The following is a 13,037-nucleotide window of genomic DNA, read 5'->3' on the forward strand; positions in this document are numbered from 1 at the left end:
GAAGCCACACCTCAGTAAAAAGCACAACAGCCCACTTGGAGTTTGCCAAAAGGCACCTAGAGGACTCTGACCATAAGAAACAAGATTCTCTGGTCTGATGAAACCCAGATTGAACTATTTGGCCTGAATGCCAAGCATCACATCTGGAGGAAACCTGGCACCATCCCTACAGTGAAGCATGGTGGTGACAGCATCATGCTGTGGGGATATTTTTCAGCGGTAGGGAATGGGAGACTAGTCAGGATTGAGGCAAAGATGAACAGAGCAAAGTACAGAGATCCTTGATGAAAACCTGCTCTGGAGTGCTCAAGAACTCAGACGGAGGCAAAGGTTCACCTTCCAAGACAACGCAGGAATAGCTTCAGACAAGTCTCTGTCCTTGAGTGGCCCACCCAGAGCCCGGACTTGAACCCGATCAAACATCTCGAGAGACCTGAAAATAGCTGTGCAGCAACGCTCCCCATCCGACCTGATAGAACTTGAGGATCTGCAGAGAAGGGAGAAACTCTCCAAATACAGGTGTGCCAAGCTTGTAGCGTGAAACCCAAGACTCGATGCTGCAACCACTGCCAAAGGTCCTTCAACAAAGTACTGAGTAAAGGGTCTGAATACTTATGTAAATGTGACATCAGTTATTTATAAAATTAGCAAACATTTCTTTAAAAAAATAACTTTTTACGTCGTCATTATGGGGCATTATGTAGATTTTTTTTTTTTTTTTTAATAAGTCTGTAACCTAAAATGTAAAAAAAGTCAAGGGGTCTACATACTTTCTGCACTGTAACATCATCCTAAACTCCTTCCTCGAGTCGTCCATCAGATGTGCTCTCCGCGCTATCCCTCCTACAGCCCAGAATGCACTTAACTGTAGAATTTATTCTAAATAACCAGAAAAACCCATGTGTGGGTGTCTACTTCAGTACAAAACTAAAGACCTACACATTGGTTATGCTTCTCTACGGTGATATACACCAACATTTATTGAAAATAAAAATAGATATCAGCTCATAAACAAAGGCTCATAATAAACTTTGAATTACACAAGTAGAATAGGAGGAAAAAAATTGTATATTTATTGGAAATGATAGCAGGGTTACTGAACTTCACCAGGCAGAGCATGATCTTCACCTAAACACATTACTACAGAATTGCTCAATCTTTAATCCCTAACATGAAAAAGCCCCCCCCCCCCCCCCTTCTATCTGGGCCTGAAACACACTGCTCCATTCTGCAAAAGGACAGAACTTATACATAATCAAAGCAAAACAATCCCAACCTAAAGCAAGAGGAATCATTTGATCCCCTGGGTCTCCTCTCTCCGAGGAGATATGGTTCTGTCGACACGGTCTCCATCTGCAGGTACCTCTCAGTCACTGCACAGGACATAACCCACTCCTATACTAATACATTATTTCCATACAACAGACTCATCTGATTGGATATGACTGAGTATGGCGGAGTATGACTCTCAGAAATCTCATTGTGTCATAGCAAATGTCCATACAAATATCAAAATGTGATATCATGATTGCACAAGTTTAGTTACTTCCTTAAATAAGCTGATCTGAATTCTAAGCTATTATTACCGTTACACTGGTCAACAAGTCAGGCGGCATGTAATTACATGCACTACCAAATTGGCACAATTATACCTTGAGAATGGTAGGTATTTAGGCCTACTTCCAGGCCAGAGGACAATAGCAAAGGTGAAGTTCCTTCTAAAGCATGTGTATGACAATCGTAGACTCATCTCCAGCCTCCTTCACATCGTCCAATGATGTTTCATTCTCGATGAGGAAGGGATTCCTATAGCAAACCAAGACTGGACAGAAAACAAACTAAACCATCAAACTTGACACCCGTTATCTGAGACTCCGAGAGCAATTTCTAAAATGTTCAGCTTCCTGTGGTCTCAGATTCACCCAAAAAGAAAATAGTAAAGCATATGAGTTTAAAATACTGGCGAATCAAATGAAATAGAAACAAGAAATATCATATGAGAATGCAAAAGGGAAAGGAATACAAAACAAGGAAAACATAGGCACCAAAAAGCTGTTTTACAAACCACTTAAACTACAACATTTCCCAATGTTATAACAGATATTTAATACAAATCATCCACTTCCATGTACAGCACACAACTCCTGGGAAACATGAACACCCTTCTAGGATGTGTATAGAGAGGGCTGCTGTGAACGTGGTGCCAGAGAGTGATGGACGACCTTGTAGGACCTTTGTCGTCATTTGTCTTTTTTCTCAACCTGTGTAGTCTCTTCTTTAGCAGCAGCAGCATCTTCCGCAGACACTTCCTCATACCTGTCAGAGGGGCAGAAAATAAAACATGTTTTTACAGAGACCAGGAAAGACAGGATGAACAAAACGTTGATTTCACTAAGGCACAATGCACGGCACAATTTATTCCAAATTAACATGCTACGTGCTGATACCAAAAAACAACCAATGGGAGAGGAGTGATGATTCCAATGCTGGCCCGGGACTCCGACAAATAGATAAGACACGTCTTAGCGGCAGCCCTTGAGATGACTTAAGGGGTATCTGAATCAGACTCAACCAAAGAAACGCACAATACTTGAGACGATAAAAAGGGTTGAGTTTAAACGTCTGGACCAGACAGGACCTGGTTAACTAAAAGGGTTGGGTTTAAACGTCTGGACCAGACAGGACCTGGTTAACTAAAAGGGTTGGGTTTAAATGTCTGGACCAGACAGGACCTGGTTAACTAAAAGGGTTGGGTTTAAACGTCTGGACCAGACAGGACCTGGTTAACTAAAAGGGTTGGGTTTAAATGTCTGGACCAGACAGGACCTGGTTAACTAAAAGGGTTGGGTTTAAACGTCTGGACCAGACAGGACCTGGTTAACTAAAAGGGTTGGGTTTAAACGTCTGGACCAGACAGGACCTGGTTAACTAAAAGGGTTGGGTTTAAATGTCTAGACCAGACAGGACCTGGTTAACTAAAAGGGTTGGGTTTAAACGTCTGGACCAGACAGGACCTGGTTAACTAAAAGGGTTGGGTTTAAACGTCTGGACCAGACAGGACCTGGTTAACTAAAAGGGTTTAAATGTCTGGACCAGACAGGGCCTGGTTAACTAAAAAGGGTTGGGTTTAAACGTCTGGACCAGACAGGACTTGGTTAACTAAAAGGGTTGGGTTTAAATGGCTGGACCAGACAGGGCCTGGTTAACTAAAAGGGTTGGGTTTAAATGTCTGGACGAGACAGGGCCTGGTTAACTAAAAGGGTTGGGTTTAAATGTCTGGACCAGACAGGGCCTGGTTAACTAAAAGGGTTGGGTTTAAATGTCTGGACCAGACAGGGCCTGGTTAACTAAAAGGGTTGGGTTTAAATGTCTGGACCAGACAGGGCCTGGTTAACTAAAAGGGTTGGGTTTAAATGTCTGGACGAGACAGGGCCTGGTTCACTAAAAGGGTTGGGTTTAAATGTCTGGACCAGACAGGGCCTGGTTCACTAAAAGGGTTGGGTTTAAATGTCTGGACCAGACAGGGCCTGGTTAACTAAAAGGGTTGGGTTTAAATGTCTGGACGAGACAGGGCCTGGTTCACTAAAAGGGTTGGGTTTAAATGTCTGGACGAGACAGGGCCTGGTTCACTAAAAGGGTTGGGTTTAAATGTCTGGACCAGACAGGGCCTGGTTAACTAAAAGGGTTGGGTTTAAATGTCTGGACCAGACAGGGCCTGGTTAACTAAAAGGGTTGGGTTTAAATGTCTGGACCAGACAGGGCCTGGTTAACTAAAAGGGTTTAAATGTCTGGACGAGACAGGGCCTGGTTAACTAAAAGGGTTTAAATGTCTGGACGAGACAGGGCCTGGTTAACTAAAAGGGTTTAAATGTCTGGACGAGACAGGGCCTGGTTAACTAAAAGGGTTTAAATGTCTGGACGAGACAGGGCCTGGTTAACTAAAAGGGTTTAAATGTCTGGACGAGACAGGACCTGGTTAACTAAAAGGGTTGGGTTTAAATGTCTGGACCAGACAGGGCCTGGTTAACTAAAAGGGTTGGGTTTAAATGTCTGGACGAGACAGGGCCTGGTTAACTAAAAGGGTTGGGTATAAACGTCTGGACCAGACAGGACCTGGTTAACTAAAAGGGTTGGGTTTAAATGTCTGGACGAGACAGGACCTGGTTAACTAAAAGGGTTGGGTTTAAATGTCTGGACGAGACAGGACCTGGTTAACTAAAAGGGTTGGGTTTAAACGTCTGGACCAGACAGGACCTGGTTAACTAAAAGGGTTGGATTTAAACGTCTGGACCAGGCAGGACCTGGTTAACTAAAAGGGTTTAAACGTCTGGACCAGACAGGGCCTGGTTAACTAAAAGGGTTGGGTTTAAATGTCTGGACGAGACAGGGCCTGGTTAACTAAAAGGGTTGGGTTTAAATGTCTGGACGAGACAGGGCCTGGTTAACTAAAAGGGTTGGGTTTAAACGTCTGGACCAGACAGGACCTGGTTAACTAAAAGGGTTTAAATGTCTGGACGAGACAGGGCCTGGTTAACTAAAAGGGTTTAAATGTCTGGACGAGACAGGACCTGGTTAACTAAAAGGGTTGGGTTTAAATGTCTGGACCAGACAGGGCCTGGTTAACTAAAAGGGTTGGGTTTAAATGTCTGGACGAGACAGGGCTTGGTTAACTAAAAGGGTTGGGTATAAACGTCTGGACCAGACAGGACCTGGTTAACTAAAAGGGTTGGGTTTAAATGTCTGGACGAGACAGGACCTGGTTAACTAAAAGGGTTGGGTTTAAATGTCTGGACGAGACAGGACCTGGTTAACTAAAAGGGTTGGGTTTAAACGTCTGGACCAGACAGGACCTGGTTAACTAAAAGGGTTGGATTTAAACGTCTGGACCAGGCAGGACCTGGTTAACTAAAAGGGTTTAAACGTCTGGACCAGACAGGGCCTGGTTAACTAAAAGGGTTGGGTTTAAATGTCTGGACGAGACAGGGCCTGGTTAACTAAAAGGGTTGGGTTTAAACGTCTGGACGAGACAGGGCCTGGTTAACTAAAAGGGTTGGGTTTAAACGTCTGGACCAGACAGGACCTGGTTAACTAAAAGGGGGAACCCTTCTCAGTGAAAGCCTGACATTAACATTTCTTTCAAAGGAGAGGGATTGCATCTGCCAACGCCAGGGGTCCACAGAGCTCAGGTTAGAAGCAGAGCAGTAGACAGAGGGAGACTGAAAGCCAGGGTTGATGACAGGGGTGGCAGGACAGGAGAGTGGGGAAGGGAGATGTGGGGAGTACCTGCCTGGGAGAGAGGTGGTGGGTGCTCTGCCCAGTCAGACTGAACACAGAGGAGAAGTAAACAGAGAATGAGTGAATATAAAAAGTTTGTCTAGTCCGAGACACAAGCAGTGAGAGACAGGAACCAGTCAAAAGTACACAGACAAGGCAGGTTGTCAGTTGGTACGAAGCCATGGCACTGTCACCTTTGACACCCAGGTCTCTATGCCTCTCTCCACATATTGTGCCACCCCAAGGTCACATGTTACCATGGTGATTATCAAGCAAGGACACATCAACCAGGAGAGGTTTGGGGAATGTTTCTTCTCCTACACCAGCCCAGTCCCAGCACAGGTGGTTGCCCCAGCTGAGTGTCTAAGCACTATTATTTTGGCTAAAAGGCAGCAGTCACCCCTCCACAGCCACAGGGCTGAAGAGGGGCTAGCAGGCAGCAGTCACCCCTCCACAGCCACAGGGCTGAAGAGGGGCTAGCAGGCAGCAGTCACCCCTCCACAGCCACAGGGCTGAGAATAGGGGCTAGCAGGCAGCAGTCACCCCTCCACAGCCACAGGGCTGTGAGTAGGGGCTAACAGGCAGCAGTCACCCCTCCACAGCCACAGGGCTGAGAGTAGGGGCTAGCAGGCAGCAGTCACCCCTCCACAGCCACAGGGCTGAGAGTAGGGGCTAGCAGGCAGCAGTCACCCCTCCACAGCCACAGGGCTGAGAGTAGGGGCTAGCAGGCAGCAGTCACCCCTCCACAGCCACAGGACTGAGAGTAGGGGCTAGCAGGCAGCAGTCACCCCTCCACCGCCACAGGGATGAGAGTAGGGGCTAGCAGGCAGCAGTCACCCCTCCACCGCCACAGGGATGAGAGTAGGGGCTAGCAGGCAGCAGTCACCCCTCCACCGCCACAGGGATGAGAGTAGGGGCTAGCAGGCAGCAGTCACCCCTCCACAGCCACAGGGCTGAGAGTAGGGGCTAGCAGGCAGCAGTCACCCCTCCACAGCCACAGGGATGAGAGTAGGGGCTAGCAGGCAGCAGTCACCCCTCCACAGCCACAGGGATGAGAGTAGGGGCTAGCAGGCAGCAGTCACCCCTCCACAGCCACAGGGATGAGAGTAGGGGCTAACAGGCCAAGGCCCTGAACCAGTAGGAGCATTTACATAACACACAATATTCCAAGCAGCACTGGGTGGGAAGAATGATATCAAATCAAATTGTATTTGTCACATGCGCCAAATACCACAGGTGTAGACCTTACAGTGTACTGCTTACTTACAAGCCTTTAAAAAAAGCTTTAAGAAGTGAAAAAATAAGTGTGCAGTAAAATTTTTAAAATAAAATATATTGTTGTAATCATGTAAATGATCTTTGAGTCTGGAGGAACAGTTGGATGATGAGTGAAGATAGTATCTCTGTCTCCATGCTAAATGATCTTGGAGGGACAGATCATTTGTCAAGCTAAGAGACAGGCAACCAATAGCGCCATCTGGTGCTGCATGGTGAATGAATTGATTTGAAACAGGCTAAATGTTCACTAGTACTGGTGATGAGGCTGACGCGTGAGCTTGGCTGGTTAAAGAAATGCCAGGATGGGAACAGGGAAGGTGCTATTACCTGAACATCTCAGTCAGTTCTCCTTTCAACAGAGCTACAACCACTGGGAATCCAATACAGACTGGGACCAGGTACAGCAAGGCAGGCTGGGAAGGAAGAGAGAGACAAGACAACCAGTTGGTACCAGCCAAGTCGACATAAAGGTGACCCTTTGACCTGCATGTCATTAGTGTGACCTGGGAATCAGTGCCTCTCACCTGGGCGTGTTTGAAGGTATGCATGACCCAGATGGTCAGGCCCAGGCCAAAGATGTAGGCCAGGAAGCTGGTGTGGAAGTAGGTCCTGGTGTTCTTCTTCAGACTGGAGGGAGCAGAGACAGAACATTACACACATAACAGGTAGGGAGAGGGAGGATATGGGACATGTTCTTCAGACTGGAGGGAGCAGAGACAGAACATTACACACATAACAGGTAGGGAGAGGGAGGATATGGGCCATGATAGAAAAGAGTTAGAGCTCACCTGACATCAAAGCGGAGAAGTAAAGCAATGAAGATACCTAAAAAATAACATGTTATATTAACATTAACAGAGTCAGAGCTATCAGAATAAAATAAGGTGTACTGGAGGTGGATCTAATACTGAAGTACTACCAGTATCTAGTGGATGTGACAAGCCAATTTGTATGTAAAATTAGACACTACTGTTGAGGGAAGAGAATGTTTACTTGCCTGGAATGACAATATCTCCCAGGCCCAGCATTGCAAATTGACTGGCGCCCAGACCCTTCTCCAGCAGGTCCTGGGGAAACACCACTGAGATGGACAGAAGAGAAGGGGGAGAAAGAGGAAGAAATCGCTGTCACTGTGTCGTCAGATGTGATCTGATTACACACACCAATAGAGCACACACACAGTACCTGGCATGAGTATTAAAATGGCGCTGAATGTACAGCAGATGTTTTACATGCTCCTGACCAATTTGTCTGTTTTTCCCCGATGATTTTAGCTTTATTTGGACCTAATGTTTCAGCCAGTGTTGCCTCACAAAAAAAGAGCTTCTGGACATCACCAACTTTGAATTTGGATGAAGATTTCTACTTCAACGAGTCGAAGGCACAGGACATACGGTTCACCCCGGACCAGGCTCTAATCCCGACACTCGGAAGAGAAAGAAGGCAATATAAAGGCAGATGTAAGCACAAGAGAGGTGCTGTGCATGTCTGTTAACAGCTGGTGCGCAATCGCTAATATTAAGGATGCCTCAAGGTTCTGCCGTCCCGAGTTAGAATACCTCATGATAAGCTGTAGACCATACTATTTACCAAGAGAGTTATCTATATATTTTCATAGCCGTCTATTAACCGCCACAAATAGATGCGGTCACTGAGAGCACAGTCAACCAGATGAATAAGGCCATAAGCAAAGAAGAAAACGCTCATCCAGAGGCGGTGCTCCGAGGCCAGTACGGTAATTTAATGCAAAACAACTGAAATCCGTCTGACCTAAATTCTACCAGCAAAAAATGACTCTCGATCACCTTTGCTTCACACAGAGACTCATACAAAGCTCTCCCTCTCCCTCGATTTGGCTAATCTGATCATAACTCCATCCTCCTGATTCCTGCATACAAACAACATTTTAAACAGGAAGTACCAGTGAAGCGCCCAATACGGAAGTGTTCCAAAGACACAGGACTGTTTCCCTAACACAGACTAGAATATTATTCTAAGGACTCATCCGATGGCATTAAGTTTACCACATCAGTCACCGGCTTCTTTAGTCTGTCGACGTCATCATCCCCACAGTGACCGCACGTACAGATTACCTCGTACCCCTGCACATTAACTTGGGACTGGTACCCCTTGTATATATACAGCCAAGTTATCGCTACTCATCGTGTATCTATTATTACACGTAAAATTTTTCTGTTACTTCCCTTCTCTCTGCATTGCTGGGAAGGGCCCGCAAGTAAGCATTTCACTTAGTCCACACCTTTGGTTTGATAGATGCAGCTTTTCACAGGCAGTCTAACTAAAAGTGAAGTGTATGGCTTCAGAAATTTACATAACACCCGTTAAAGTTAAACATGAAATACTGTCTATAAAATATTGACTGCAATGACTTTACAAAAAAAACGAAAAAAGTCCCTTTACTCACACTTAATGGGTGCCTCGAACGACTTGGCCACAGTAACCATGACATTGGTGCCAAATACCTACAGGGATAACGGTTGTGTTTATTCAAGTGAGTCAATACACCCAGCTTAACGCTTTGACAGGGCCCGAGAGGTTTACTACAAAGGAGTTAGCCATCTACCTTGTTTAAACATTTGGATATCTATCAATCGAGATATTTAAGATAAACTTGAAAATTGGCATGGTCTAATTGACTCAACCAAAAACACATACCAAAGTTCAGCTTTCTTAATGAACCTGAACATCAATAGTTGTTTATCAAAGTAGCTGGATAACTCATTGATCCTGCTTTGTAGTAAACCCCGCAGGGCTATAACCTGGTAGTACAGTATTGGGGTGATGTGGTAGACTTACCCAGAAGACATCATAAACAAACAGCCCCCCCAGCAGGATGCAGCCAGTACTGATGTTGTTCAGGTGCAGAAGCTCCACCCCATTCAGGGCGAACGCCAGGCCAAAGAGGTTGTTGGCAATCCAGTGCTGGGAAGAACCAAAGAACATGTTCAAAGAAGAACCAAAGAACATGTTCAAAGAAGAACATACACAACACCCACACAGACAGAAGACTAGGAACCATATGTGAAATGTATGCACACATGACTAGGTCGCTTTTGGATACAATAGTTTGCTAAATGGCATATAGAAATAATATACGAAGACAAACTCAGATGAACACAACCACAAGAGTATTAAACTGGAGGGAATTTTCTAGGACTAACTATAGGCTTACACCATTACCCTCAAAAAGGCTAAAAACACACACATCCTTAATATACTGTCATTTTAACTGACCTTCTTGAGGATGTACCACACCCCAACCACAGTGCTGATGACCAGGCAGATCATGTCCTTGGTGTCAAACTCATAGTTGACAATCTCTGTTGGAGGGAGGGTAATCAGTGACATATTAAAACACACGTGCTTTTACAGTGTATTAACCATATTACTGCTTCTAGCGCTCATTCCGTTTCCGCCTCACCTTCTTTGGTCTCTCCCGAGCCCTGAGTGAAGAGCAGCTGGTACTGCTTGATGGGAATGTTAGCAGGGAAGATCCTGTTCATGAAGGGACTAATGGACAGATGGGGGGGGGGGCACAAATGATGTTGAGACTTTCAGGCTATATCCAATGTCATAAAGTGAAAGGAGAAGCTAATAAAGTGATGAAACAAAGCTCTCACCTCATTGTATGAGACAGTGCCAAAATCCCCAGGACAAAGAAATACATTGACAGCAGCAAGTTGATGTACTCTTGAGAGAAAACCTATGATTGAAACAAAACCAATTTATTACTACTCCACTTACACAGCACTAGTCTCGCTCACTTTAAAATCAGAGAGCTGAAAAAGGGAATACAGTAAAAGGGAAAAAGGGAGTACAGTAAAGCAGAGGTACAGCGCTATGTGGGAGATTGTTGGAGTGAATAGCAGTAGATTACTACATTGTAATACTGCAGGAAATGATTCAGAACAAAAACAAGTGATGCAGGGAGGAGGATGATGATGATGATGCTCACTTTGAAGAAGAGATAGAGGCCGAAAAGGGTGCAGCTGGCAATGATGGGGAACCGTGCAGCATCTCTGCCTGTGATGGTCTCTGGCATGTCTGAGGAGTTCTGGAGAGAGGTACAAGGGTTGATGTGAGTGGAAAAGCATAAGCAGCACGCTTCCTAAGTTCCTTCAAAACACACTAAATAATCAATATGCAAATGTTTTTTTTTGGGGGGGGGGGGCACTTTTCTTGGGGTCGACTATGTCCAATGTGTAGAAAAGCCGTAACTTAGCTATAAAAACAGCTAAATGGTGTCTCTGCGGCGGCCAACAGGAGGGCCTACCACCTATGAGCCCCATTTTGAATCCGGAAAAAATAAAATCACATTGCTAAAGTTCCACTTCAAAACAGAAAGCACTAGAATTGATTGTTTAAAGAGACAATCTTTGTTTCATCACATCACAGACTAATTCATCACAAAATAAGTAGTTAGGTGACTGACAAACTCAGGCAGGTTACATGTTCCGTGTCCCACTAGAGATAGGCCTAACTGAATGAAATGAGCAAATCTGCACAGGGAATATAATTAAAAATGGGTCAATGTGGTGCGATGAGCAGCAAGGAACAAGACAGGACTGCAACGGGCGAGCGATTAATTCCATCCAACTCTAAAGACCTCATCTCCAGTAAAATACTAGAGGCCTTTGACTTATCACCATCTGTGCCAGTTTCTTCTTGAGCACAGTCATTGACCCTTATCAGCGTACACCCACCCCGTTCAGTGGGATTCTGGTCCAGGGGCCTTAACCTGTACACCAAACAGACCCACATGCTCATTGATTATGGGCAAAGCAGGACAATGAGGCCCACACCTTGACACTCGGTGCCTAATAACCAGAATGATTTCACACACACAGATGGGAAACATACACGCATAGCGACACAGTCATGACGCATCTTCCAGATTGCCACGAACAATGTGTCAGAATAATAAAAATATCTGACTGTTCTGATCATCAGTTCTAATACTCACTCTGTACTCATAATCGATCAGTTCTAATACTCACTCTGTACTCATAATCGCAACCATTTTCTCCAGCAACCTAAGGACGAAGTAAGTGCACAGAAAGTCATTAGCGGAGTATATTTAAAGGGTATAGTAAGTAATCTATAGTAAAAGCGCCAGGCGAGATTCTGGATGAGGCAGCAACCAACCACAATTCAACACCACACATGAAACGCTCTTTAGCAGAGTGCAAGTTAGTTAACCACACCACCAGGAAAGTAGCTAGTTTAGTTTCACGCCACTCAAGAAGCCGGTCCTCTCTAATCGGTCATGTCATCAGACAACCAGGTCGTGCATCATCGGTTTCCGTCCACCCACCGACTGAAAGACCAGAAGTGATGGCAGTAAGGACACGTGTAGTTAAGAGAATCAAACTAGGATTAGCATATTCCTACTATACATTGAGCACAGGGGCCTTAGAGAATTTTTTAAAAGCCTAGCTAGAATTGAACTTTGAAACAATGTTAGCAGAGTTCATGTTATCTAAACCTATCCCGATTATACACACGCCAAAACAAAATGCCCTGAACCTTGTACACATCTCAATCACCTGCTACAAGACTTGTCAGTAACACCCTCCTGGCTGAAATGATTCGAAAACATCTTGCGAACTAGCTCAATGTCAAGATTTTAAAAAATATATATATTGGCTACTATCAACAATATACGAATCTAGTTAGCTAGGTGAGTAAACTACCAGGCAAATAAGATGAACATATGGTACACTGATAGCCCCAGTCAAGGCATGCCAGTCATTCACTGTGGTTACCTAGCCATGATTAGATAACTGGCTGGCTAACTACATCATACTGGTCTGGATATGGAACACAAACACTGATTGTGGAATGTGAGTGACAGCTGGCTAGTGTTTCACGATACGTGTGCGTGCACTGGACAGACTGACAGGGGAATGAGGATCATTGCCTCCGTTTATGGCCCAACAGTTAGCTAACAGTGGGAACCTAGCTAGCCGAGTAAACTACCTAGGTACTTACTTGTAAAATTGCATTCATGTTAACATTACCTTGCTTTTGCCGCAGCTGACGGACCGCAGTGCACCGAAGAAGATGGGCAACAGGGCCATGAACACAAGGCTGCCATATGCCAGTGCTGTTCCCTCCGGTGTCGCCACAAACTTGGCCACTGTCGCGTTGACAGCGTCGGTACCATTTGAGTCGGTTGCATTCAGTCCGTCCAGAGCGGGAGGTGAAGTTTCGCTAGGTAAGACCGATCCTTGATTAACATCGGCCATGTTTTCAAGTTGTCCACCAACCCAACGGAGTCGTATACGCTATTTGCCTGCTATCAAGACGGCTTGTTCCTACTAATGTTGGATTCTCCTTTGCTAAGGCCACGTTTCCCAACTCTGGCAATTGACAAGCCTCTTCCTTGTTACCTCACTTGTCAATATTGTTTCAAACCCGTACTTACTGCCGCCCAGTGGTCTGGGTGGTTTGGGTAGACAGAT

The 13,037-nt window shown here is 45.2% G+C and overlaps 1 protein-coding gene across 2 annotated transcripts; it reads right to left on the reverse strand.

Moving 5' to 3' along the window:
- Positions 1-1,050: 1,050 nt before the first annotated feature.
- LOC139543001 (minor histocompatibility antigen H13-like) lies at positions 1,051-12,987 on the reverse strand. 2 transcript variants are annotated; one of them, XM_071349065.1, is made up of 13 exons: positions 12,594-12,955; positions 11,571-11,606; positions 10,529-10,627; positions 10,194-10,276; positions 9,995-10,083; positions 9,808-9,893; positions 9,370-9,495; positions 8,978-9,035; positions 7,550-7,633; positions 7,341-7,377; positions 7,077-7,179; positions 6,880-6,965; positions 1,051-2,316 (listed from the first exon to the last, which is right to left on the reverse strand). In XM_071349065.1, exons 1-13 carry the CDS (start codon positions 12,819-12,821, stop codon positions 2,241-2,243), a joined length of 1,191 nt encoding a protein of 396 aa, XP_071205166.1. In that variant the 5' UTR covers positions 12,822-12,955; the 3' UTR covers positions 1,051-2,240. The 2 variants fall into 2 exon arrangements, with proteins under 2 accessions (XP_071205166.1, XP_071205167.1); XM_071349066.1 differs by lacking the exon at positions 11,571-11,606 and having other exon boundaries at positions 12,594-12,987.
- Positions 12,988-13,037: the final 50 nt, after the last annotated feature.

The sequence above is a fragment of the Salvelinus alpinus genome, chromosome 17, assembly GCF_045679555.1.
Source record: "Salvelinus alpinus chromosome 17, SLU_Salpinus.1, whole genome shotgun sequence".
NCBI lineage: Eukaryota > Metazoa > Chordata > Actinopteri > Salmoniformes > Salmonidae > Salvelinus > Salvelinus alpinus.

Bases quoted from the DNA above. Each gene is read 5' to 3' on its own strand.
- LOC139543001 (XM_071349065.1), bottom strand. From the start codon at position 12,821: ATGGCCGATGTTAATCAAGGATCGGTCTTACCTAGCGAAACTTCACCT. The intron at 11,607-12,593 runs GTAATGTTAACA...CTTCGTCCTTAG, and splicing joins TCAGCTGCGGCAAAAGCAAG to GTTGCTGGAGAAAATGGTTG. The intron at 6,966-7,076 runs GTGAGAGGCACT...CTTCCTTCCCAG, and splicing joins ATACCTTCAAACACGCCCAG to CCTGCCTTGCTGTACCTGGT.